This window comes from Natrix helvetica, assembly GCF_964273705.1.
Source record: "Natrix helvetica genome assembly, chromosome: 3".
In the NCBI taxonomy this organism is placed as follows: domain Eukaryota; kingdom Metazoa; phylum Chordata; class Lepidosauria; order Squamata; family Natricidae; genus Natrix; species Natrix helvetica.
In genome coordinates this window covers 163,210,522-163,235,869 of record NC_138549.1, presented here as the reverse complement: position 1 = coordinate 163,235,869, position 25,348 = coordinate 163,210,522, and the positions used below count along the sequence as shown (strand labels likewise).

At 38.4% G+C, this 25,348-nt stretch overlaps 1 protein-coding gene across 8 annotated transcripts in view; it reads right to left on the bottom strand.

The window, feature by feature from the left end:
• The window catches only part of ZNF831 (zinc finger protein 831), a 73,168-nt gene that overhangs the window by 33,536 nt on the left and 14,284 nt on the right, over positions 1-25,348 (bottom strand). For 2 of the 8 annotated variants that reach the window (XM_081948372.1, XM_081948370.1), the window contains exon 2: positions 21,279-21,402. The exons of 3 other annotated variants lie outside the window; for them this stretch is intronic. Coding sequence is in view for 1 of the 5 variants with exons in the window: in XM_081948366.1 (XP_081804492.1) it covers positions 20,233-20,315 (83 nt within the window). In the remaining 4 variants the exon portion in view is untranslated. Of the gene's footprint in view, positions 1-20,052; positions 20,317-21,278; positions 21,403-22,891; positions 22,953-25,348 lie in introns of those variants that run through there. 3 more of the 8 variants (XM_081948371.1, XM_081948366.1, XM_081948373.1) reach the window with 3 other exon arrangements.

The window sequence follows — 25,348 nt, the reverse complement described above, 5'->3', positions numbered from 1 at the left end:
TTTTGCTGCTCTCAGGTTCATTTCATGACTGTACTAGCCATATGTTGCCAGGCTATTCTTAGCACTTTAAAAGAAACAGAGGGCATCAAACCTCCTTTATATTTGGAAGATGATTGAGGTGTTTCTGAATACAACAGGATGCTGGGACTTCTTTGCTAAAATTACTTTCAGTGAACTAAGTTATTGAAATAGATCAGAAGGCCAGACTGCCCGCCCTTCATGTTCCAATCAGCCCAAGAATCAAATGACAATGAAGATGAGCCCTTCACCCTTTAGCTTAGTTATTGATAAAGCATGTTTATTCTGGTGGCCATGGATGTCTTGGAATACTACATATTAAGGAGAAAAGATGGGAGATTTCCCCAAGCCCTATTTGCCAGTCAATCTGTGATATAGCATGCTAAAGCTGATGGATAGGAATTCGATGTGACACTGAGTATAAGTAGTATTATCTCATTGACCAGAACATTCAACCAACTCCATGACTATTTAAAGCAGGGGTGTCAAACTCACATCGTCACGGCAGTGTCACGTGATGTATTGGGACTTTTTCCCCCTTTGCTACACCGGGCGTGGGCATGATGAGCGCAGGTTGGGAGTTGGCAGGTTGACAGCCCTGATTTAAAGTGTCTGTTACTCCAATTAAGTGGCTGGATCACTTATTATTATTATTATTTCTTAGCGCTTATAGACCGCCCCCTCTCCCGAAAGGGACTCGGGGCGGTGTACAGTCCATATCAAAATACATCATAAATAACTATAAAATTTAAACAATTAAAATTATTAAATGGATAGATACATAAATAAGAGGAGGATAAAAAGATATACAGAACTGTACTGCTAAGTAAATAATTTAAAATGTACAGAATTTAAAACCCCAATATCCTATAAAATTAAGTTTAAAAGAACAATCCCCCTAAAAAACCAGTAAGAAATATATATGCCAGGAGGTAGACGTTAAAATTATGCCAAGCCAGCCAGTCGGAACAGGTGTGTCTTCAGTTTCTGCCGGAAGGAGCGGAAGTCAGTGGTGGTTCTAAAGTTACAGGCTTATAAGTGGCACCTATGGCAAGGAGAATATTTGCATGATTATTGGCACATCCCATCTTAAGTTGGAAATTCCCTGAAAAAGTGTCCAAAATACAATTAGCACAAAGTGTGGTAGTTAAGGTATTAATTGGTGCAAGGGATAGAGATTTTTATTTTATTTATGACCCAGTTTTATTATTTTATTATTTTTACAAATAACTCAACAGCAGCAAACGTACAAAATATTCATTCCTTCTATTTTCACCACAACTCCTCTACAGGTGGGTTGGGTTGAGAGAGAATGACTAATCTAAAGTCACCCAGGCATCTTTCGTGCCTAAGGTAGGACTAGAACTCCCAGTCTCTTGGTTTCTAACCTGGTACCTTAACCACTAGATCAAAATGGCTATTTTAAAGATACCCTGCTTTTAGAAGTTTATCAGGTGTACAAGAGAGAACCTTCTTTGTTATTCCCTGGATATTAAAGGTACTCTTCAAGGAGATATCTTTGGTTCATCTAAATATTCAGGAAATGGGTGGAAAGATCCTATCTTGCCCAAAGCTTTTCCATGTAACTGAAATAATTTTCATTTTACTTCAGATTTTAACTTCATTTATTTCAAACGTTTATTTCAAATGTTTATATGGCCATCCACCTTACATCAAACTCTGTTCCCAACCAATAGTTAAAGCAACATTAATAATAAATGAATACATCTATCTATCTATCTATCTATCTATCTATCTATCTATCTATCTATCTATCTTTATTTATTTAAAACTTTGCATATAGTTTATGATTTATATTTTTTTCTTTTAGCAACTGTTGTAAGGCATTTGAGTGTTCCATGCTTAGATAGACAGGATGCAAACTGAACAAATATTAATCAACTACTTAATAAAAATACCAGGATATATTTTATCCTAAACCACAAACAAATTACAGAACAAATGTTATGGTAACTGGAAAATAAACTTGTGTAATGGAGCACCTGCAATCTAGATTCCTAGAAATCAAAGTGGGAAAAAGTATTCCTAAAATCCACATAATTTTCCAACACTCTTGTAGTTGAATGGCACAGATTTGAGGAAGAAGAACTGTAATTCCAGTCTGAGGTAAGAGATTTACAGGACATAAGTGCTTCTTTTATTCAACTATGTATTATCCAATCTCATAGAGAAAAGTCAATTCCATAAAATACATCTGTTTCTTAATTTTTCAAGGTTACATTTAAATTAGGTCCAGGCAATCTTTTCTGGAATTGTGATTGTCAATATGAAAAGATAAATCTAAAAGAAATCATGAAAGCAATTTGAAAGACTGTAAAAAGGAAAGGAACTGATTGATAAAGTTTTCTACTTATTTCCAGATGTGATTGACTTTAATCATTTCCAATAACTGGGTGCGCTCCAAGACATAAATCAAGAGGGTTAGACACTGCTTTACAATTTTATTTATCATTATTCTTCAGTATAACAATATCCATGTGTCCTATTTTTTTGTTTTAAATTATGCAGAAGCAGACTGGGTATTTTAGAGATGAAAATAAAACGTATCTTTGTAAATTTAATCTGCTTAATTTCAAATGATTTATTCTGTTACTTATTTACACATTTTGGTTGAATATATGTAATTATTCCAAAGACCTTAGGATATATGATTTCCCATCCTCATCTTAATAATCTCCAAATATGATTATCTACAAAGCTGAAAGGTAGCATATTGAGTAGGACTAATGTGCAACATTATTCTTAACTTCTAGATTCACAAACTATGCCATACTGACTAAACAGTACCCATTAAAATACTAACCATTTTAAGTCAAAACAATCTGGAGATGATAGAAACATCATCCCCACCCCACCCCCAAAGCATTTCGTCATAGGTAGATTACTGGGCAGGCTTTGGCAACAGTACCACAGGGTGTGGCATGATCTATTTGTAAATTGTTTCCATTTGTTTCCATTACATATACATCCACTTATATTGTTTCACATTTGCATATTTGAGTTCATCAGGGCCAGAGCTTTCATTCCTATTCAGCATCTTTTTTCCCTAGAAAATACTTCGTTACGATTCTAATGGTGCTTCTACATACCAACATTATCTCCTCACTTAAGGTTAAACATTAGATTTTTCACTAGAAGAGTAAGTTTGTTAATACAATAGCAGAGTTGGAAGGGACCTTGGAGGTCTTCTAGTCCAACCCCCTGCCTAGGCAGGAAACCCTATACCGTTTCAGACAAATGGCTATCCAACATCTTCTTAAAGACTTCCAGTGTTGGGGCATTCACAACTTCTGGAGGCAAATTCTGTTCCACTGATTAATTGTTCTCACTGTCAGGAAATTTCTCCTCAGTTCTAAGTTGATTCTCTCCTTGATTAGTTTCCATCCATTGCTTTTTGTCCTGCCCTCGGGTGCTTTGGAGAATAGTTTGACTCCCTCTTCTTTGTGGCAGCCCCTGAGATATTGGAACACTGCTATCATGTCTCCCCTAGTCCTTCTTTTCATTAAACTAGACATACCCAGTTCCTGCAACCGTTCTTCATATGTTTTAGTCTCCAGTCCCCTAATCCACTTTGTTGCTTTTCTCTGCACTCTTTCTAGAGTCTCCACATCTTTTCTACATCGTGGCGATTCATGTTTTCATGAATCATCTTCTTTTAAAGATCCCATAATCCCTTGTGGACTGGAGTCTGGGCAACCAAATGGAACTGAGTGTTTACAGGCCAGATGCCCTTCCTATCGCCAATACGGAGTTATATGCAGCAAATATATTCTCATCATGCCCAGAGAGAGAAATATCTGCCTCTACCTAGCATCAAACTCACAGCCGCCTGATTGTGAGGCGAGACCACCACCTCTAGGCCACCGCACCACTCAAGTTTGTTTTCATGAATGAAGTAATAGATATGCCATGGAAGCATATCAAATATTGTATAGGTCAGGGGTGTCCAAACTTGGGAACTTTAAGACTTGTGGACTTCAACTCCCAGAATTCCCCAGCCAGCCATGCTGGCTGGGGAATTCTGGGAGTTGAAGTCCACAAGTCTTAAAGTTCCCAAGTTTGGACACCCCTGGTATAGGTAAAGGATCCCTCACATCAAGTTTAACTATTGATCACTTCCGGTTCCGGCGGCTACGGCGACAGGCAAGCCTTTGCCTGCTCCCGCTCTCCCGGTGGGCTTCCCCCGCTTCTGGGGGGGCACAGGACGCCCCGGAGAGGCGTCCTGCCGAGGGAACGGCTCGCGGAGGGTCCTGGCGTCGGCGTCGGCTGGCGGGGGCTTCTCCGCTTCGTTCTAGGCACCGGGGAGCAGTCTCGGAGGGCGCCCGTGTGCGCGCGCCTCGCTCCATGCCGATCGGAGAACGCACTCTTGAACGAAGCAGCGGCAGTATGGTGAGAGGCTTCCCTTCTTCATTCCCTCTGTCTTGAATTTATGGACTTTTCAGCATTTTTAAAAAAGTTAAACTTTCGGATTTCTGCTAGAGGTGCGGCTAGAGGGAGGGGGATTTCCCCCCCTCCCTTGGACAAGCGGCTTGAGAAGATTTTGCTTTCGCCCCCAGGGGAAGGAGGAGGGGGGAGAGCCAACTAATGATGCCTCACCCTCATAAAAGTGACTTTCATTGGACTTAGCTCCAGAACTTATGGGTGAACTGAGAACTTTCTGAACTTTTAAAATTTTATTATGCCTCTGAGCCCAAAGCTGGCAGGGCAAGATGGCACACTTCCGTTGTCTTCATGAACTGTGAAACCTGACTCCACCTTTAAAATTCAGGCTTCCGGTCTTTGTCTCCGAGTCACCCAGAGGAATCTCTTGTGGATTGTTCTTTTCTGAACTCTTTGGAGAAAAAAACTTTCATCTATTGCTAGAGTGACTAAAGAAATCCTCATCTGTTTGGATCCTCTGCCTTCTGAATTCGCCTGCCTGCTCTACTTCTCCAGCTGCCCAGTTTCTACTCTGACTGATCTCCTTGCTTCATAAACCATGTCTCCAAAAAGACCACCTCCTGGAAAGCCTGGTTTTGCTACTTCTGCCCCAGCGTCTGCAACGTCCAGTCCAGCTACACAGTCAAAGATAACAGAACTGATGCAACCCAAGACTACAGAGATAGACTTTCAACAAATGCTTCAACAAATTCTACAGGGCCAGGAGGAAATTAAGAAACAGTTAAGGGAAATGAAAGATGAAATTAAACAGAATCAAGCCCAAATCTTTAAGAACTCACAGAGACTGGACCTTGTGGAGGGTGGGGTGGCGGAGGCGAGGGGGGGGTAGAGGCTTTACAGAAGGGGAACAAAGAACTCGACATCCAACAAATGAAAATAGAGTTTGAGAGAATGTCCTTTTATCTTAGATTTCAAAATGTAATAGAAGCAGATGGGGAAAACATAAGGGACATTATGACTAATATCTTAGCTGAATACATACACAAAGATAAACAGCAGATGGAATGGGAGATAGACCTAGCCTATAGAGTGAATTCAGCATATGCCAGAACACATAATGTACCCAGGGAGGTTCACATTAAATTCCTTAGGAAAACCACAAGAGATGAAATTCTGGGTGTACAAAGGGGGCAAACACTGACATACCACGACAGGGAGATAACCATTCTAAAGCAGATTCCCAAAAAAATTAGGGAAAAAAGGAAAAGCTATTCGCAATTGGCGAATAAATTATACCAGAAGGGGGTGTGGTTTAGATGGTTGATGCCTGAAGGTATGTTGATATTCTGGGAGGAGACAAGAATTAGAATTAACACACCCATAGAGGCACAGGCCTTTATGGAAAAAAATAAAGCGAACCTAGAAAAAACAGAAGACACTACAACGGTCATACAGGACACGGGAGGGGCCGGAGCTCTGCCAGCGGGGGGTGAAGGGTCAACACCAAGAAAGCTCAGATCACAAAAATAAATAAGAAAACCACAATGTTATAAACAGACCGAAAGTAATAATGAATTTATAACTAGACTATATATTATAATTATATAAATTGATTGAAAATTATCTTTTCTAGAATTAATATGCTGATTCTTTATGATTATGTATTAAGGTTTGATATTTTGATGTAACCTAGGAGTCTGGAGGGAGGGGGCGTCTGCCACACTTGCAACTGCCAAAATTTGTAATCATTCCACTTACCCTTTTCCGCATAAATGTTTTTAAAAAAACCAATAAAACTTTTTGAAAAAAAAAAAAAGTTTAACTATTGATGACCAGATGGGTATATCTAGCCCCTGCTTTCTTCAACTTCCCACACTAGTCTACAGCCTGAAGTTCCTGGTGTTTCCTCTGAGAACTGTTGACTGGTTGCTTGCCAATGCAATATGGGTTACATAAAAGATCATTTTAAAATGTAAGCCGTTGTTAAGAGATGAAGTATACTTAGCTTTTAAATTAATATAATCTGGGGGAGGGGATCAAGCTATTTTCCAAAGCACCCAAAGGCTAGACAAGGAATAATGGATGGAAACTGACCAAGGAGAGATTCATCACAAAACTAAGGAGGAACTTTCTAACAGTGAGAACAATACAATAATACAATACAATACAATACAATACAATAGTAGAGTTGGAAGGGACCTTGGAGGTCTTCTAGGCAGGAAACCCTATACCGTTTCAGACAAATAGCTATCCAACATCTTCTTAAAGACTTCCAGTGTTGGGGCATTCACAACTTCTGGAGGCAAGCTGTTCCACTGATTAATTGTTCTCACTGTCAGGAAATTTCTCCTCAGTTCTAAGTTGCTTCTCTCCTTGATTAGTTTCCACCCATTGCTTCTTGTTCTACCCTCAGGTGCTTTGGAGAATAGTTTGACTCCCTCTTCTTTGTGGCAACCTCTGAGATATTGGAATAATGCTATCATGTCTCCCCTAGTCCTTCTTTCTCTTAAGCTAAACATACCCAGTTCCTGCAACCGTTCTTCATATGTTTTAGTCTCCAGTCCCCTAATCATCTTTGTTGCTCTTCTCTGCACTCTTTCTAGAGTCTCCACATCTTTTTTACATCGTGGCGACCAGAACTGAATGCAGTATTCCAAGTGTGGCCTTACCAAGGCATTATAAAGTGGTATTAACACTTCACGTGATCTTGATTCTATCCCTCTGTTGATGCAGCCTAGAACTGTGTTGGCTTTTTTGGCAGCTGCTGCACACTGCTGGCTCATATTTAAATGGTTGTCCACTAGGACTCCAAGATCCCTTTCACAGTTACTACTACTGAGTAAGGTATCACCTATACTGTACCTGTGCATTCCGTTTTTGTTGCCTAAATGTAGAACCTTACTCTTTTCACCATTGAATTTCATTTTATTAGATAGTGCCCAATGTTCAAGTTTGTCAAGATCCTTCTGTATCTTAAGCCTATCTTCTGGAGTGTTGGCTATTCCTGCCAGCTTCGTATCATCTGCAAATTTGATGAGTTCCCCATTTATTCCCTCATCCAAATCATTGATGAAGATGTTGAAGAGTACTGGGCCTAAAACAGAGCCTTGGGGTACTCCACTGCATACTTCCCTCCATGTAGATGCAGTTCCATTGAGAACTACACGTTGAGTGCGGTTGGTCAGCCAGTTACCAATCCATCTGGTGGTGATGCTGTCTAACCCACATTCTTCTACTTTATCTAGTAGTAGGTTATGGTCTACCTTATCAAAAGCCTTACTGAAGTCCAAGTAAACTATATCAACGGCATTCCTCTGGTCCACTAATTTTGTCACAATCAACCAATGGAACAGCTTTGCCTTCAGAAGTTATGGGAACTTCATCACTTGAGACTTTCAAGAAGAGAGGGATTGCCATTTGTCAGAAATGGTATAGGGTCTCTACTTGAGCGGGGGGTTGGACTAGATGACCTATAAGGTCCCTTCCAACTCGGTTAATCTGTTTAAAAAAGTCTTCATCCAGCAGCCTTTTCATTTTGTTGCAATTTGCAAAAAGCAAAATTACCATTCATGTATTCTTCCCCATTCCATCTTACAATATGTCCTGACATATACATTGGATGTTTTCACAGGAACACGGCCTGCCGTCCGCTTGATATAACACGACATTTAAAAATTCCTCTCCTGCCTTTGTTTTACTAGTATGTCAGTCTCGTACATCCAACTTGTGTAAGCAACTTTTTGGAAAACTGCTCATATTTGCATACAGTTTTCATTAATAAATGGGGGGGGGGGAATTGTACAGCTAAGCAAAAGGCTCCCTGCTGAGCTCTCATTTACTGGGCTAGTCTTCTTGTGGTTTTCTTCTTCCTCATCTCCCCCCCTCCCCCCCATCACCATGATTATTTTTTTCCAAGCAAATGGCATCATCATGAAGCAAAAAAAAAAAAAAAACAAGAGAATTTTCATCTGATCTTGTAGCCATGGAATTGTTTCTTCTGCCATGACAAATTGACAGCATCTACACTGGAGCTAATTTATTTAGTAACATATACTATTACACATCAATTATTATTTCAGAGCAACAGTATGAAAAATCCCAGAAGATTTTTTTTTCAAAACATCCAATTATTTGAACTTCATAATATTGGACAAATAAAGGAATCCTCTTTTATTTGAAAATAATATTTTCAAAATTGGGAAAAAAAAACCATGAATATTTTTCTTCAAATACGGCTTGCATTAGGCTTCTGTCAATAGGTCTAGAACGGAGGAATTGTGCTTCAAGTCTCCCTTGAGATATAAAGTTCCCAGTATGAGTTTGGGATTATTGGTTATCTCACCACCTGAGATACCAAGAAAATGTGTGTGTGTGTGTGTGTGTGTGTGTGAAATTGCTATTGCCTGCAGATTTAAAACAAACTCTATCAGAAAAAGATCAGAAATTTAAAATCCCAAACTTTTCTTTTATTTTTATTTTTTTATTGTTTTAATTAGACGAATAACACACACACAAAACACTCTTCAATACAACTGCCAGCTAGCATGTCAATTGGTTACATTTGAGTTCCGTGCATTACTACAATCATTCTTTATACTTCATTCACATTAAATTGTGCATTTTAAATCAAAGACGATACCCACATTCTCCTTTAGCTACATTTGTTTGAAAGTACTTTTATCAAAAATCATTCGTATTTATATTATTCAATGGATAAACATTTTAACACCGACAACAATCTATGAGAGCTACCACATTCTGTTTATTTATCGCCTAGGATTCCTATTTCTTTCCTCCATCCACCTATCCTATACCATTTATCCCATATCTGATAGAATTCTGATTCTTCTTTTCCCTGGTAAAATCCCAAACTTTATGCAGTTTAAATTTTTAATTATTAAAAATAAGTAAGGAATGTTGTTATACAATATGCTTTTACCAATTTTTGTATTATTATACAAGATAATAAGGTAAAACAAGAGAATACGGAGTGCTGAAGCAGCTCATATAAAATTAGGGTATCTAAGACTATTCAGCTTTGAAGAAAATTAAGGAAAATGAACAATGTATATTGTGAGGAAAGTAGTAAGGCGTTATTCTCTTCTGTAAGCGTAACACTAGAAGCAAGGCTTATCCCATGCAGATGAATGGTGAGAGACTCAAAAGTAAAAAGGCTTTTGATATGCCTAATAAACAAAATTCTATAATTTTTGTTTTGTTTCTGATAAGGAGCGCAAATGAAACTACCAAATGTATTAAACAAGTGCATGGAGAATGAGGTTATTCTATATTAATTCCAATATCATAGGCCAGGGGTGTCCAAACTTGGGAACTTTAAGACTTGTGGACTTCAACTCCCAGCATGGCTGGCTGGGGAATTCTGGGAGTTGAAGTCCACAAGTCTTAAAGTTCCCAAGTTTGGACACCCCTGTCATAGGCTTTTTAAAAAAGGAGGGAAGCAACTAAGTTTTAAGCAGCTAAAGAGGAAGTCTCCCATAAAAATTTCTAGCTAGAGAGGAAAATTATGAAAACATGAATGTTCTTTTCTATATACCAGGGGTGTCAAAATCAAGGCCCGGGGGCCAGATCCGGCCCGCGGGGCTGCCTGGGAAATAGCGAAGGACCGGCCCACTGTGCCTCTACCAGCGAAAAATGGAGTTTGGGAGGGCTGCGTGCGGCCCTCCTGAGCTCCGTTTTCACTGGCAAAGGAATTCAGGAGGTTGTTGCAGCCGAAAACGGAGCTCAGGAGTCCATTTTCACTGGCAGAGAGTGTGGGCCACCATAGGTGCCCCTGACACAAGTGACATCAAACTGGCCATGCCCACCCAGCCCCCCAAAAATCAAACACAACCCTGGTGCAGCCCTCAATGAAATAGAGTTTGATGCCCCTGCTATATATTATTTTGACAAGTAAGATAATCTGATTATAAACATACATTCTGAGGACAACTGCTTGGTCCAAATTAAAAGTGCTTCCTAATTACACAAAATGTCTTTATCTTTTAAAAATTTTTTAACAAGATGGATAAAAGCCATCTGAGGCCATTCACATTTTTATAAAATGATTACAATACCTATACTCAGACAACTTTTCTACTTGAATCTTCTTCCAATCTTATGTTCAGAAGATAAGTTTGACCATACATGATATGGAACACAACAATTCAAAATCTTAGGAACTGGGTTCCCATAGCAGCTTAAATATATGAGACAAAATTCAGAAACTTAGGGTTTTTTCCTTTTTAAAAATCTAAATCAATTCAGCTTGCTGCAAATACCCTTTGAGATTCTTCCAGAAGGCAGCCCTGCGGTTAGATTTATCATCATATTTTCAGCAACACCACATAACTAAAAGGGCTCCTCGGCTCGCTTGGCGCCAGGAATTAAAGGTCTTCTATCAATAGTAAGCTTTGTGAGACATTTGTGAGAAATAGGGTTGTGTAAATGCTCATAGCTAAAAGGATAAACAAGCTGATATAAAATAATAATAGAGTACTCTAGAAGGAGAAAACCAAAGACAATTGACCATTTGTATAATGTTTGCAGCTGTTGTTCCTGCAAAACTCTTGATCAAATATAATGAGCCTAATAGCAAACCATGTACAGGTTATATGACTCTACTAATGAGTAGAGTAGAGTAGAGTAGAGTAGAGTAGAGTAGAGTAGAATAGAATAGAAAGGGACCTTGAAGGTCTTCTAGTCCAACCTCCTGCTCACGCAGGAAACCCAATACCATTTCATACAAATGTTAGTCAAATCTCTTCTTAAAAATTTCTAGTGTTGGAGCATTTACAACTTCTAGAGGCATGTTGTTCCACTGATTAATTGTTCTAACTTTCAGGAAAATGTCCTTAATGCATAGTGATAAAAGATAAGTTTGTCCCTTAGTACAGTATTTCCTGACTGATCATGTAATGACAAAACCTATTGCATTAAAGAACATTAATGTTGTTCTGGGACAGTGAATAGTATCCGTCCCTGTGGGCCTTTGCGAATCATCCCAAATAAGCATAAAAGCTTAACGAGCTTGTACACTGTGACAAGTTTCCATATCTTTTGGCAATGGTCCTTCCACAGAAAGAAACCTGCTTTTGCAGTTTACTAGCATAGTATAGCATAGCATGTGTGTCTGTGTGTGTGTATCTGTTAGAACAATTACTGTTTTCCTAACTTGTGTTACAAAAGGATAGTTACTTCAATTTTTTTAAATGCACTAAAAAAAAAGATGTATGAAAAGACATATGGTTATGATCTGGATATTTGAAAGCATGAAGCAATCTATCCTCTGGCAGAAGCAGGGTTTTATATAAGCCAGAATGCTATTATAAAAGCTACCTGTTGAATCATAGGATCCTCTGGTCCAGAATAATTTTAGGCCCCAGATCGGAATATCAGCTCTTAAGACCGACAAGCAGCATAAAAGGTCAGGATTTGCTGAAAAGGATATATCAATAAATACATCAACCTACTGGCTTGGTTCATTCTTCACACCCAGCTGTCATTGTAATATCTTTGTGCAATCACATAACCTAACCACATTTCTAATACTACATATAGATCAAGGCAGCACATCTCAAAAATACTATTAAATGACTGAGAAGAATGCCAAAAAGATAATTTAAATTATCAGGGACAGAAGTCATGCTTTGTGCCAAATATGTCAATTAGATTTTCTCTCTACACCATATTTCTCAAAAAAAGTCAAGAAGATTAGATAAACAGAAGCACTACTATACAGAACATTGGGAAACAATTCATACAAGTAATTTCTGTCTAAAAGAACACAGAATATTGCCCATATACTTGTTAGTCACAAGATTCAAGACTCTCTAATGCTGGGGTGTCAAACTCGATTTCATTGAGGGCCACATCAGGGCTGTGTTTGAGTACAGGGGGCCAGGGTGGGCGTGGCTAGCTCGATGTTACTCATGTCGGGGAAGCCTATGGTAGCCCGAGCGCTCTGCCAGCGAAAACACGCTCCCAAGCTCCGTTTTCAGCTGCGACAGCGTCCTGCAACCCTGTGCCAAAGAAAATGGAGCTCAGGAGGATCACCCACGGCCCTCTTGAGCACTGTTTTCGCTGTCAGATGCACCGTGGGGCAGTCCTTCACTGTTTCAAAAGTTGGCCCCGCAGGCCAGATCTAAGCACCCCGGCCCCCGGGCCTTGAGTTTGAAACCCCTACTCTAATGGTTAGAGTTTGGATGCCAATAATCATGGACTGCATGGAGAGAACAACTTCTTAACAAAAAAAAGATAAGAGCAGTTGTAGACAGCAATTCATTTTACCATAAGAACATACAGTCCTGGGATTTTTTAAAAAATATTGGAAGAGTCTGCATTATTACTGGCAATTAACAAAGAAAGGCTCAGTTCATACTCTGTAATCTATTCATCTTATTAAATGGACCCAACAGTAGATTGCAGGTCAATCTAAAATGGAATCCAACAGAGGCACAATCACAATTAAATAGACATATAGAAAGATGAAGGAAAACATGATATTGTGGACAAAAGAGGGAGATGCCAAAAACTAAAAACAGACCTCAGTTGGTAGGCTGACAAAAAGCTGATCTTTATTTTGTGTTGTGGAGAAAATGCCCACTTTAAAAATGGATCAAAGCATTCGGAGATAGATGCCACAAGATGTTGCTTATTGACATGCACAACAACAGGGATCATTGAGCTTCTGGCCAAAACAATGCAAGAGAGTCCCAGTCTTAAGCAAGGTTAAATGTTATATAACCCCAGGAATATTTCATAGTTGAATGATAAAGAAAGCAATATACATTGTACTGTGAGCTTGCTTCCTGTTATTCAGGATACTGCTTATAAGCGCTATGTGCTTAGAATTCAAAGCATTGTGAGAGACCCCACACACCCACTTTACAGTCTGTTTCTGTTGCTCCCCTCTGGGAGGACATTTTGAAATATTTCTAGCAAGATACAAGATTCTGTAACAGCTTTGTTCCCTATGGCATCCATCTGGTAAATTCACAAGATTCGTTTTTCTTGCCATGTACATCCAAACTAGACTGTATACATCCAAACTAGACTCGGTTGTTTCTCTGGGTCATATAATACATGTGGGTATATGTATAATTTTGTATCTAATTGTTTATTTATATTTTTGTCACGTTTATGTAGTGCATATTGGAGGTGGTGACCCTTTGAGAGCTGTATGCAATGAAATTTCATTGTAATGTATGCCAATTAGTGTACATTCAAAGTGACAATAAAGTTAGTCTAATTCTCAGTCTAAATATGGCCTTACTATAGCTATCCAAGTACCTGTTGACTGTTTGATACTAACAGGACTCTAACCCACCCTAATTACAGGTATAGGCATATTTCGTTTTATTGCACTTTGCTTTACAGTGCTTCAAAGATACAGCATTTTCTTACAAAATTCTGCACCAGCAAAAACATTTCAACTTGCTGAAAGATGAGATGATGATTAGCATTTTTTGCATTCATTGTTTAGACATTTACTGTGTCCATATAACATATCCCTTGACACTAAACGAAAAGTAAAAATCTGGTTTTTGTTATCATCCTTCTCATTCTCCAGGTTTATCAGGTGGCTTTAGTTAGCTTGCTCGTTGATATTTCTGTGCCTTTCCTCCTTTTTATTTATTTATCGATATGGCTGACCTATCACCCATATGACGCTGTGCAGCTTGCAATATTAAAAAATAATAAAAACAGATACAAAATTATCCAACTCGCAGCCGCCAGGAAAAAAGATCACAGAGTGACACTTCAATATTCAATACAGCCAGGCAATGTATAGCGACGTACAGGTAGTCCCCCACTTACAACCATTCATTCAGCAACCATTCGAAGTTACAACAGCAGTAAAAAAAAAAAAAAAACATGACTAACAACTGATTCTCACATTTATGACTGTCACAGCATCACCACCAGCCGCGGTCAAGTGATCAAAATTTGTGTGCTTGGCAACCGTCATGGATTTACGACAGTTCAACATCCCAAGACCTCATTTCACAATTTCCTAGCTGGGTTCCTGCAAGCAGTTAATGGGGAAGACAGATCTGTTTAATGATTACAGTAATTTGTTTAAAAAACAGATTGTAAAATCAGATGTGATTCACTTAACAATCATCTCACTTAGCAACAGAAATTCTGGTCCCAATTGTGGTTGTCAAGCCATACTAGGCTTAACAAACTTGTACTACCCGTACAAGCCACCATATATGACACCCTTTCATAATCTGAAAGTATATAAAAAGTATATAAGAGACCTCTCACAGCTTTTAGTAAATATGAACATGAAAAAAAAATCTAGCAAATAGATTAATGTTGAGAAATAGAATTCCATTCGTTCTGTCTCATGGGAACAGCAATTTATTTTTACATGCAGAAATTATACTCCTATACAAGTAAGTCTGGACAAAATCTTTTAATGATCAGAGCTGCCAAATGAATGACTGTAGCAACCGGCATGAATTAAATAGTAAAAGCAATATAATTTATGTAATATTTACAGAGTAAAAGGCTAGAATTTAGTAGCTTATATGGAAGAGTGGCTGGTAGTGCTGATATTTTCTGCACTGTTGTGGGTTCCGGAGAATATCCAGATGCAGAAATCTGTCCACAACTGTTGAAAGCCATTATTGCACTTACTATGTAACAAAACAGATACATTCACCCTGATTTATTTTAAATTAGCCATAATCAGAACACACCACAAGTAACTGTGGTTAACTTCTAAAGTAGAATATTTCAGCCTCATCTCTGAATTATGTGGAGGGGAAGAGAAACAGATCAGCCCCAAATTCATAAAGATCCAATGCTACAGCATCAGAGGTGGTTTTCAGCAGGTTCTCACCAGTTCTGGAGAACCGGTAGCAGAAATTTTGAGTAGTTCGGAGAACCAGTAAATACCACCTCTGACTAGCCCCACCCCCCATCTATTCTCTGCCTCCCGAGTCCCTGCTGATTGGGAGGGAATGGAAATTTTACAGTATCCTTCCCCTGCCCCTGCCACACCCACAGAACCGGTAGTAAAAAAAATTGAATCCCACCATTGTGCAGCGTGGCTATTTATTATCACTAAACATGGTCTTTGTGTCTTTCTAATATTTTTTCATGTCTTATCATTCTGTATTTGTAACTGCACAAAACTGTAAACTAAATGGTAAGGGATCTTTTTCTTTAAATATACACTGGGGGGGGGGGGATTTCACTCAAGGACAATTAGTCTACAATTTCTACAGTTACAAACAATTCAAATTTTCATTCTATATGCCAAAGCTAGCAGGGTAGAGTGAATTAGTCATCTCTTGTACCCAGATAAGCCAAGGGTATTATCCACTATTGCAGAGGTCTTATATAAAATGTTGATCAATAACAGCTTAAACATAAGGTGTTAAATAAGAGACACAATAGAGAGATTCTTTTTACAACCAGTAAGAGAGACACAAGCATACTTCATCATGTGAAATTATTACAAATGCAATGCATTCATTGAAAAACAACATTGTGGTTTCCATAAATGACTTAAATGAAAGGTTCTAGCTATTATTCTTATGAGCAGACCCTGTACTTTACATCAAAAAGGGATAGTGAGACATAACAATACGCATCCTTGGATTTTCTGTTTAAGCTTACAACATGAATGCTAACCAAAATTAGGAACCAGGAGACTCAAACAAATTCCATGTGAGAAGATGCCACATGAGGAATGTGCAAAAGACATGCTCTTCACAATTAGCTATTTACAGTATATGCATTACATCACCTAAGCCTTTTATGGTACAATATAAACTTTGTTAAACTGCTGAACAGAATTGCACCCAAATAAGATCAACAGTCACCTAACCAAACCTATACCTATTTCAAAAGGTGTTGACAAGGCTGCATTTTAGCATCTCAATTGTTCAATTTAACATAAATCTGATGGTTAGAAACCAAAGGGATCTCTTCTGTTTCCCACATTTAATTTTCTTTTAGATTACTCGGGGTTTTCCCCCATTCAATCATGTCTGATTCTTGAAGACTGCCTGGGCAAGTCCCTGTCATTTTAGTGGCAAAATCTTTCAGAAGTGGTTGGCCATTGCCTGCTGAAAGGAAGTGTAGCCCAAGGTCACTCAGCTGGCCTTGTACCCAGGACGTTTGTGGTCTCCTGGTTTCCAGCCTGATACCTTAACCACTAGACCAGTGTTTCTCAAACTTGGCGACTTTAAGTCCTGTGGACTTCAACTCCCAGAATTCCCCAGCCAGCTATGCTGGCTGGGGGATTCTGGGAGTTGAAGTCCACAGGACTTAAAGTCGCCAAGTTTGAGAAACACTGCACTAGACAAACTGGATCTCAGATGGTTTTTAAACAATAATAAAAAAGAACGTATTTTGCTCTATGACCATGAATAGTATAACCTATAACATTTTAACATTTTATTTCAAACCAATATCACCACTTTCAAATATATAAATTATATCTTGCATATGAGTTTATTCTCCAAGCTCCATGGCAGTGTAATGAAGGATCAGCAAATAGGTATTCAGATTTATTTATATGCAAATTAAATTAATAAAGATGCTGCCAATCTAACTTGTTCTACAAAGAGCAGATTTTCTGCCTTAATTTCAATTTTCTGAAGAGAAGGGATTTATCAGATTTAATACAATGCTGAAATCGGTATTGCAGGGAGGAGGTGGTAATAACAAGATCACAACTTTGGTAAGAAAATGTGAACATTTAAAAAAAAGACCTTCAAGAGTGGGCCTTCACTAGAAATGTACCAAAATATAAATTAAATTAAAGAATTTAAATGTTTCCTTTGATGCAGGAAGCCTTTTGTCCTGTTGACTGCTAACACTTATTAACCAAAAGCATAAAATTTGCCCACATTATCCTGCTACAGGTAGAAGCTGATCTACTTTCACTTCTTGCCTGAAGTTGAGTAAAGCATATGTATTTTCTACACCAACCTAGAAGCACTATTTGATTGAACAGTCTCAGTATACTCGAGTGACCTTCAGTGCAGTGACCCAAGGCAAAAAAGACATAAATACTTTTATATCAGTTCCCAGTCTTACTGAAACATCTTGAAACTAAATAGAAATTTGATAGTTGATTATGGGAACAGAAGACATTAATTGGTAGGGATTTTCAGTAACTACAAATTGGTCTCAAAATTCAGCAGGAAGGAAGAATAAAATGAAAGCATTAATGAACGCCCTTCCAAATAGTAAACATGAATATATGTTTATCTATCTCCATGCTTACAAGGAGAGAAATAACACAAGTGCTTAAAAACCCAAAATGAACATCTTTCTGCCTTTAATATCAACAGTATCATTAAGATTTGTAATCATCTAATTGACATGGGATTTGGGTATTGTCTTTTCCCAATACACCTTTTTTTTTAATTTAACCGATATTTTTTCAGACTGATGTCAGCTACTTTCCTATTTCTAAAAAAAAAAATCGTTCAAGAGTTGGATGATACCAGAAACAAGAATACTGAAGTGGCACACTGAACCATACTTGGCATTCATGAAGTTACATTTAAAACATATAAAGAACTCAAGATTGATGTTTTGAGTGTGTTAATATGCCTGGTTTATTCTAAAAGTTATTTTATTAAAGTATAACTTAATAGAAATAAAATTAAATATCTGGTTTCCTGCAAATTAATATTAGTTCCTGTGGTCACTGAATGCCATTTTCATGCAAAACGTACATCAAAAGCAAAAACATTTAAAAACTGGGTTTTTTTGCTATTAGCAAAATCCTATGGTTATCCATAACCCACACTGATATAACAGTCCTCCACTTATAACAGTTCATTTAGTGACCATTCAAAGTTATAACAGTACTGAAAAAGCGACTTAGGACCATTTTTCACACTTACAACCTTCGCAGTATTCCCCCATAGCCATATGATCAAAATTCAACTGTCTGGCAACTGACTTATATTAATAACAGTTGCAGTGTCCCAGCAAAGTCAATGGGAAAGATGGATCCACTTAACAACCGTATAACTAACTTAACAACTGCAGTGATTCACTAAACAATTGTGGCAAGAAAGAGCATAAAATAAGGCAAATTCTAATTGTCTCACTTAGCAACAGAAATTTTGGGCTCAATTGTGGTCGCATGTTGAGGACTATCTGTAGTCTGCTGAGAGTTTTTGGTCACTGAGTAGGAAATTCAACAAATTTGATTTCTCGCACTAGTTAATATTAGCATTTCAAACATGATTTAAAGGCTGTGTAGGAAACACAGAACTTGTAAGAGAAGTCCTCTTTGCTCCAATCTCAGGAATACTTATCCAAATTGAACAAATATATTTCACAAAGGATGCAGAGATGTTTGGGATACTAAATCATGAAATCAGAGTAGCAGATTTGTGAGTGTTGAATTAAGACAACAACTTATTCTCAATATGAAATATCATCATAGTTAACATTTGCCTTACATTCCACAGATGCTTCCATTTGAATCAAATGGGTTGTTAAATGGGTCACCATGTGACTGCCCAATTTTCTGTGGTGGATGTTAAGCACTGTTCTTCATATTCCCTTGTTCTTCATTTTTAAAGAAACCTTATGAAAAGAAAGAACTACTTAAAAGAGTACCGCAATACAATGTTACAAAGATCTGTAAAGAACAACTATAGGTACATACAGAATTGAATAACTATGCATGCAACAAGCTGGCACTTGGGAAACTACAGAGATAAACTTAACAATTTCAGGAGACTACTTTCTGAAAGCAACATAGCAATTAACCATAGGGGTTTTTTGTATGTACAAGCCTATATAGAAAGCAATAACCAGATAATTAGCCTAGAAATAACACACTTACTAGAGGGAAAACCTAAATTATCCAGATTGAGCTACTTATTTATAGCTTAGATTCCTCAGAAGTCTTTTTAAAAATGTTCTTATATATTGAATTTACAACTTTAATTTACAAGCAAACAATGAGTTGTTGGTAACAGCAACAAACCACAATGCAACAGCAAATAACAGCAATTGCTAATGAGGAGGAGGAGGAATGAACTACTCCTATTTAGTAAAACTCCAAGATTCTCAGAGTTGGGGGTTTGATGGCAAAATCAGAATTTGTCCATTACACTGTAACTAGATCATTGTACCAAATAAATTGCAACTGTATTATAAAGTAGATCTCTACGACTATAACAATAAGGTATCAATAAGATTTCCTGATAGAAACCTACCTAAGAGAGTGCAGATTTCTTAGTTTCAGCAGAAATTGCAAATAATTATAAACTGCAAGTAATATCTCACATTTTTGTTGCTGCAATTAAAAGCACCCTCCAGTTCCTGCTGTTTTAGTTTCAGTTTGGACAATTCTTATTCTTTTCAACCCATCAGTATGTTGGAAAGAAATTATGTCTGGGGCTTAGGACTCTAACTGTCCATTGGATAAAACAGAATACAATGGGAGGAATTGGGTAATAATACAAGGGCCAGCAACAACAACAAAAAAAAGACGAATTTAAAACTGGGCCAGATCAGAGGAAACTAGTACATCTCTGTGGGAGAGGCAGATGGGCAGCAGCAGGGGATGCTACCAATTGCTCCATTCTAAGCCTCCCCCTCTCTCTCCTGGTGACCTAGAGTGAAGAACATGCAACTTACCTTGTGTTTAGGCTAAGATAAACACAAACACATACAAATGCAACACAATGGGAGAGGAGAAACAAAGAGGTTACAAAGAAGAAAAATGACTTTCTGTCTAAGTCATTTGGGCATAAGGTACATATATTTTTGGAAATACTAACAACTTTTGAGAATCTACCTTGCAAAAAAAAAAATCACTTGGGATAGTTACATAGAATTATGTAACTAGAAAACAGTGTTATCCTATCTGTGGCCCTCCAAATATGCAGCCAAACTAACATGGCCAAGAACACCTGGTTTTAATTCAACAACATGTGGAAGGCCAAAAGTTAATTAGCCCTGTATTAAAATAGCAAGGCTTAAGAAAGCTTATAAAACATGTGGCTAGTGTTTTTTTGGGTGCTGAAGAATAAACATTTTATGGTGCTTTTATTGTCACAGTTCATTACCTATATTGAATATGAGTACAATCCTGATGCATCTTTGTACATTATATCCTGCTAAATAATAAAAGCCATTTTATAGTGCATTGTAACATGAGAGACCAAATTATTATGATTAGTACTGAGAGCTCTAGAACAAACTTTAAAGCTCCTTATTTAGATTCCAAAGCAAAAGAAATAAAATCTTTTACTCATTTACACATACAAGACAATTTAGATTTCCTGTCACATTTTTGCAAAGCTAAAATATTACAAAAATTGTTATAAGAAAAACAACCTCTTGCATTATACGTAATAAATAGAAGACACTATCACTTCAATATGAATATACTTTCATTTTTCACCCAAGGTGATTCATATAACAGAAGTACAATACGAATTATTTTGCAGAAAATTAAATTTGCATCAGTACTGTCAGTGGGAAAGGAAAGATACTATTCTGCTTTTCCATAACAAGCTGCAAAAAGTGTGTTTTAAAGGGATTTGCTATAAAATTGGTAGAAATGTTTCTAATGTGCTTTGTGTCAGAAAAGTGTAGGCTGACCATGGTTTATATACCCTCATCATCAACAGACATGATTTTTCTATGACCATATCTAGTATTTTAATCTAGATTTCAATATGTGTGGCTGAACCAAAGAAACTAAACATCCTGATGACAGAGCCCTTTTGCAGGTTTGTAGGGAATTTAATTATGTACAAGCAATTATTGTAGCCAGAAATTACTGAAGTAAAAAGCCTGTTCCTTGCAGATTCTCACTAAAATTTCTAAATTTTAAAATCAATGAAGCTTTTGCTAACCTTTAAATGACCAAGTCCATAGGCCAAGGAGGAGCTCTAGGTTTCTTTGAGACACCCCAGGATGAACAACAAAAAAGAGTAATCCAGAATCGCCTTCTTTTTCTCCCGCTTTCCTTTTCTTAATCTGTAAAAATATCAATCCACAAAAGGTTAGGAGGCATTAGGTGAGCTCTGGCTAGGGAAGAAAGAAGAAGGCTGTTTCTACCCACATTTGACGTGGGAAGAGTTTTTAATGGCTCTCGCTTGTAATTCGGTTTTCCAAGTACTGTACAGTGTCTCACTACTGCAGCTCTGTGTGGGCGTAAAGAAATGAAACGACTGGGTTTCAACCATCAGAGAAACATTTGAAATGTGTTTGTGTGTGTGTGTACATATATATATGTATATATGTGTGTGTATATATATATATGTGTGTGTGTGTGTACATATGTGTGTATGTATGTATGTATGTATGTATGTATGTATGTATTGTGTCACAACCCCTAGTATGCCCAAATATGGGAGGGAACACACGGTTTCCCTTTGTCTGTCTTTCGGCTCACTCCAGGAGACCATCCAAGCAGAAAACCATATTTTTAATGTTGCCTTTGTTATATTTTGTGTTGTATTTGTGCTGATATTTATTTATCAGCACAAATACAACACACACACACACACACACACATATATATGTATTTGTGTTACAACCCCTGGTATGCCCAATATATATATGTTGTATTTGTGCTGATAAATAAATAAAGGGAGACTAGTATAGATCTATTTCAATCATTTATTTATCAGCACAAATGAAACACAAATATAAAAAGGCAACATTAAAAATAAAAATATGGTTTTCTGCCTGTATGGTCTTCTGTAATGAGCCGAAGGACAGAAAGAAGGAGTAGTGCGCTCCCTCCCATATTTAGGCATACCAGGGGTTGTAACACAAATATATATATTTGTGTATGTATGTATGTATGTATGTATGTATGTATATATATATATAACCTCTCATTTTTAAGACACAGTAAAATTAATGATACTTCAATCTACTAAAATCCCCTTTACAGCCATGTGTAACTCAAGCACTATTTAAAATATAAAGGGCAGGTTCCATAATACTCTTGCAATCAACGTTTATTAATTATTTCTGAGACTGCTTTGCATGATTTCAAATTGACAATGAATAACATGCTTGAAATGCCAAGATTGCAGGGAGGGTTACCAAAATATCTCAGACTCCCTTCTAATTCGCATGTATATAAAGGAGGGAGGAAGTAAAGCACTTCCAGACTTTGGAAGATTCTGTTACGATAGTCAATTTTAAAGAGGTTTTAGGCACACATGGTGTCTGTTTGTTGGGCTGGGCTATCTTGTAGGGCTGGCAATGGGAAAGGAGACTTGGAAGCAAGCAACTTCTACTCCCATCCTTAAGGGTCCCAAAGACTCTCCCACTCCAAAAAAAAAAAAAAAACCCGGATAAAATTCATTGCTGAAGTATAAGTTAAAGTACAACTTTGGGGACTAATGCAAAAGCAACAAGAAAAAAAAAGTAATGGGACTTTGCTTTTATATATGACATCTATGGGAAGACTATTCTATGCTCAAAAGTCAAAAAAGTCAGCACTACCTACCGTGGCGGAATGGATGGTGAAGATGAAATTTGTGGAGATGGTTAAATTAACCTCTGACGTTCTGTTAGAGAAAAAACAAAGTCTACATTTATGACTGACTGGAAACCCCTTAGAGCCATGATGGCAAACCTATGGCACACGTGCCGTCGCCCCAATTCAGCTCTGCCGCACATGCGTGCACACCTCCCACTCGCCAGGTGGTTGTCAGGTCTCTGCCACACATGCGCAGGGGTCAGGGCACGTGCAGGGGATGGGATGCATGTGTGGGGCCTATGCATGCATGTGTGGGGAGGCGCACATTGTACTTTGGGGGTTTGGGGGGTGCATTTGTGCATGTGCATACACGCTTTGGGCACTTGGTCCGGAAAAAGTTAGCCATCACTGCCTTATAGTCTTTTTGCATAAAATGGAAAATGCACTTATGATTTGAAGTAGACTCAGAGGGTTGAGGCAAAGAAAAAGAAATATTGCAGTACAGAAGACAAAACAATGGACCCCTAAGGACAAGAGCTGCAACACAGCGCTACAAGCAGACAAGAACAGCTCTGGTTACTGGTATTTCATTATTAAAAGCAACGGAAACAGATGGATGATGACTAGGCTCATCAGCTCACAAAGGGAGATGTGTGCCAGGTTCATGGACATGACCAAACAATTTTCAAGATTTAACAAGTTCACAGACAATTATCTCTTCCTGTTGATACAGGTGGAGACAAATGACACTGCAAAGAACAGCTGTGACTATCACATTCAATAACCTTGGAAGAAAGCTCAAGACCCCAGGGCATTTTCATCCAACTATGGGAGATAAGTGAAAAGGGAAAGAATACTAAATTGGCTACACAGATGCTGCAAACAGAGATTTGGGTTCTGGGACAACAGTCTTTTTAACCTATATAACAGACTGCTGAGACACGATGGGCTGTATCATGTATGGACTGGTGTAAATGTGTTTGGCCAGTGCATATCCTTATTAGGAGGGCTTTAAAATGAATCTTTTGGAGTGGAAGCAAAAAAAGTCAAAGGTAAAGATTTTAGATAAACACTTGTGCATTGCAGAAGATACACACTTGTGTAATGCAGAAAATATATGTAGTACTTAAATGAGACCTCTTAAGCCAGTCAAAGAAAAGAAAAGAAAAAGAAAATTGGTTCATAAAATTCATGGAAAAAGGAAACATTAAAAGCACAATTGCAAAAAATGAGAACTATTAAAAGAAGCCAGTGTGGCTACTCAAAAGAACCTAATGAACATATGAAAACTACAAAGAAATGGGAAGAGATGTACAGACAGGTAATACAGAACTGCATAGTCAGTATCAAGGAAGTAAAAGTTTTAATAAATTGAAGTTACTGAAGGAAGCTGAGAAGAAGGCTTTTTTTCTAACTTTCAAAAGAAAAAGAACCAGTAAATCCAGTATTCAATAAAGACAAGATACTAATAGTATAGAATCAAAAGGGACGTGGTGGCTCAGTGGCTAAGATGCTGAGCTGGTCAATCAGAAAGGTCGGCAGTTCAGAGGTTCGAATACCTAGCGCCGCGTAATGGAGTGAGCTCCCGTTACTTGTTCCAGCTTCTGCCAACCTAGCAGTTCTAAAGCATGTAAAAATGCAAGTAGAAAAATAGGAACCACCTTTGGTGGGAAGGTAACAGCGTTCCATGTGCCTTCAGCATTTAGTCATGCCCGCCACATGACTAGAGACGTCTTCGGACAAAGCTCTTCGACTTTGAAACGGAGATGAGCACCGCCCCCTAGAATCTGGAACAACTACTAGCACATATGTGCGAGGGGAACTTTACCTTTAGAGAATCAAAACTATTCCATTTTGAGTATTCAAGAGAACTGCATCCAAAGATAGATTCATTATTTTTCAGTTGTCTCTGGTGAGTTGTCTTTGAACTTTACATAGTTCAACTTACAATACAATACAAAAGTAGAGTTGGAAGGGACATTGGAGGTCTTCTAGTCCAACCCCCTGCCTAGGCAGGAAACCCTATACCAGTGATGGTGAACCTTTTTTGGCTCACCTGCCACAAGTGGGGGGAGCGCAGGGGGGTCGAGTGAGGGCGTGCCGCACCCATAATGCAACGTGCGACCCCCCAGTGCGCATGCGCGCACAACGCGTGACCCCCCCATTTTACATGCCTTTTTCGCCCTCCCCAGGCTCCAGAGGCTTTATAGGAGCCTGGGGAGGGCGAAAGGAGCCTCCCCCGCCCCCCCCCAGAGGCCCTCCAGAGGCTTCAGGGACTGTCCGGAGGCTTCCCTGAAGCCTTCGGAACGCTTACAACCACCCTCTGAGCAAACCGGAAGTGACTTCCGGGTTGCTCGGAGGGTGGTTTTAAGCGTTCCGAAGGCATCAGGGAAGCCTCTGGACAGTCCCTGAAGCCTCCGGGGGGGGGCGGGGGAGGCCCTTTTTGCCCTCCCCAGGCTCCTATAAAGCCTCTGGAGCCTGGGG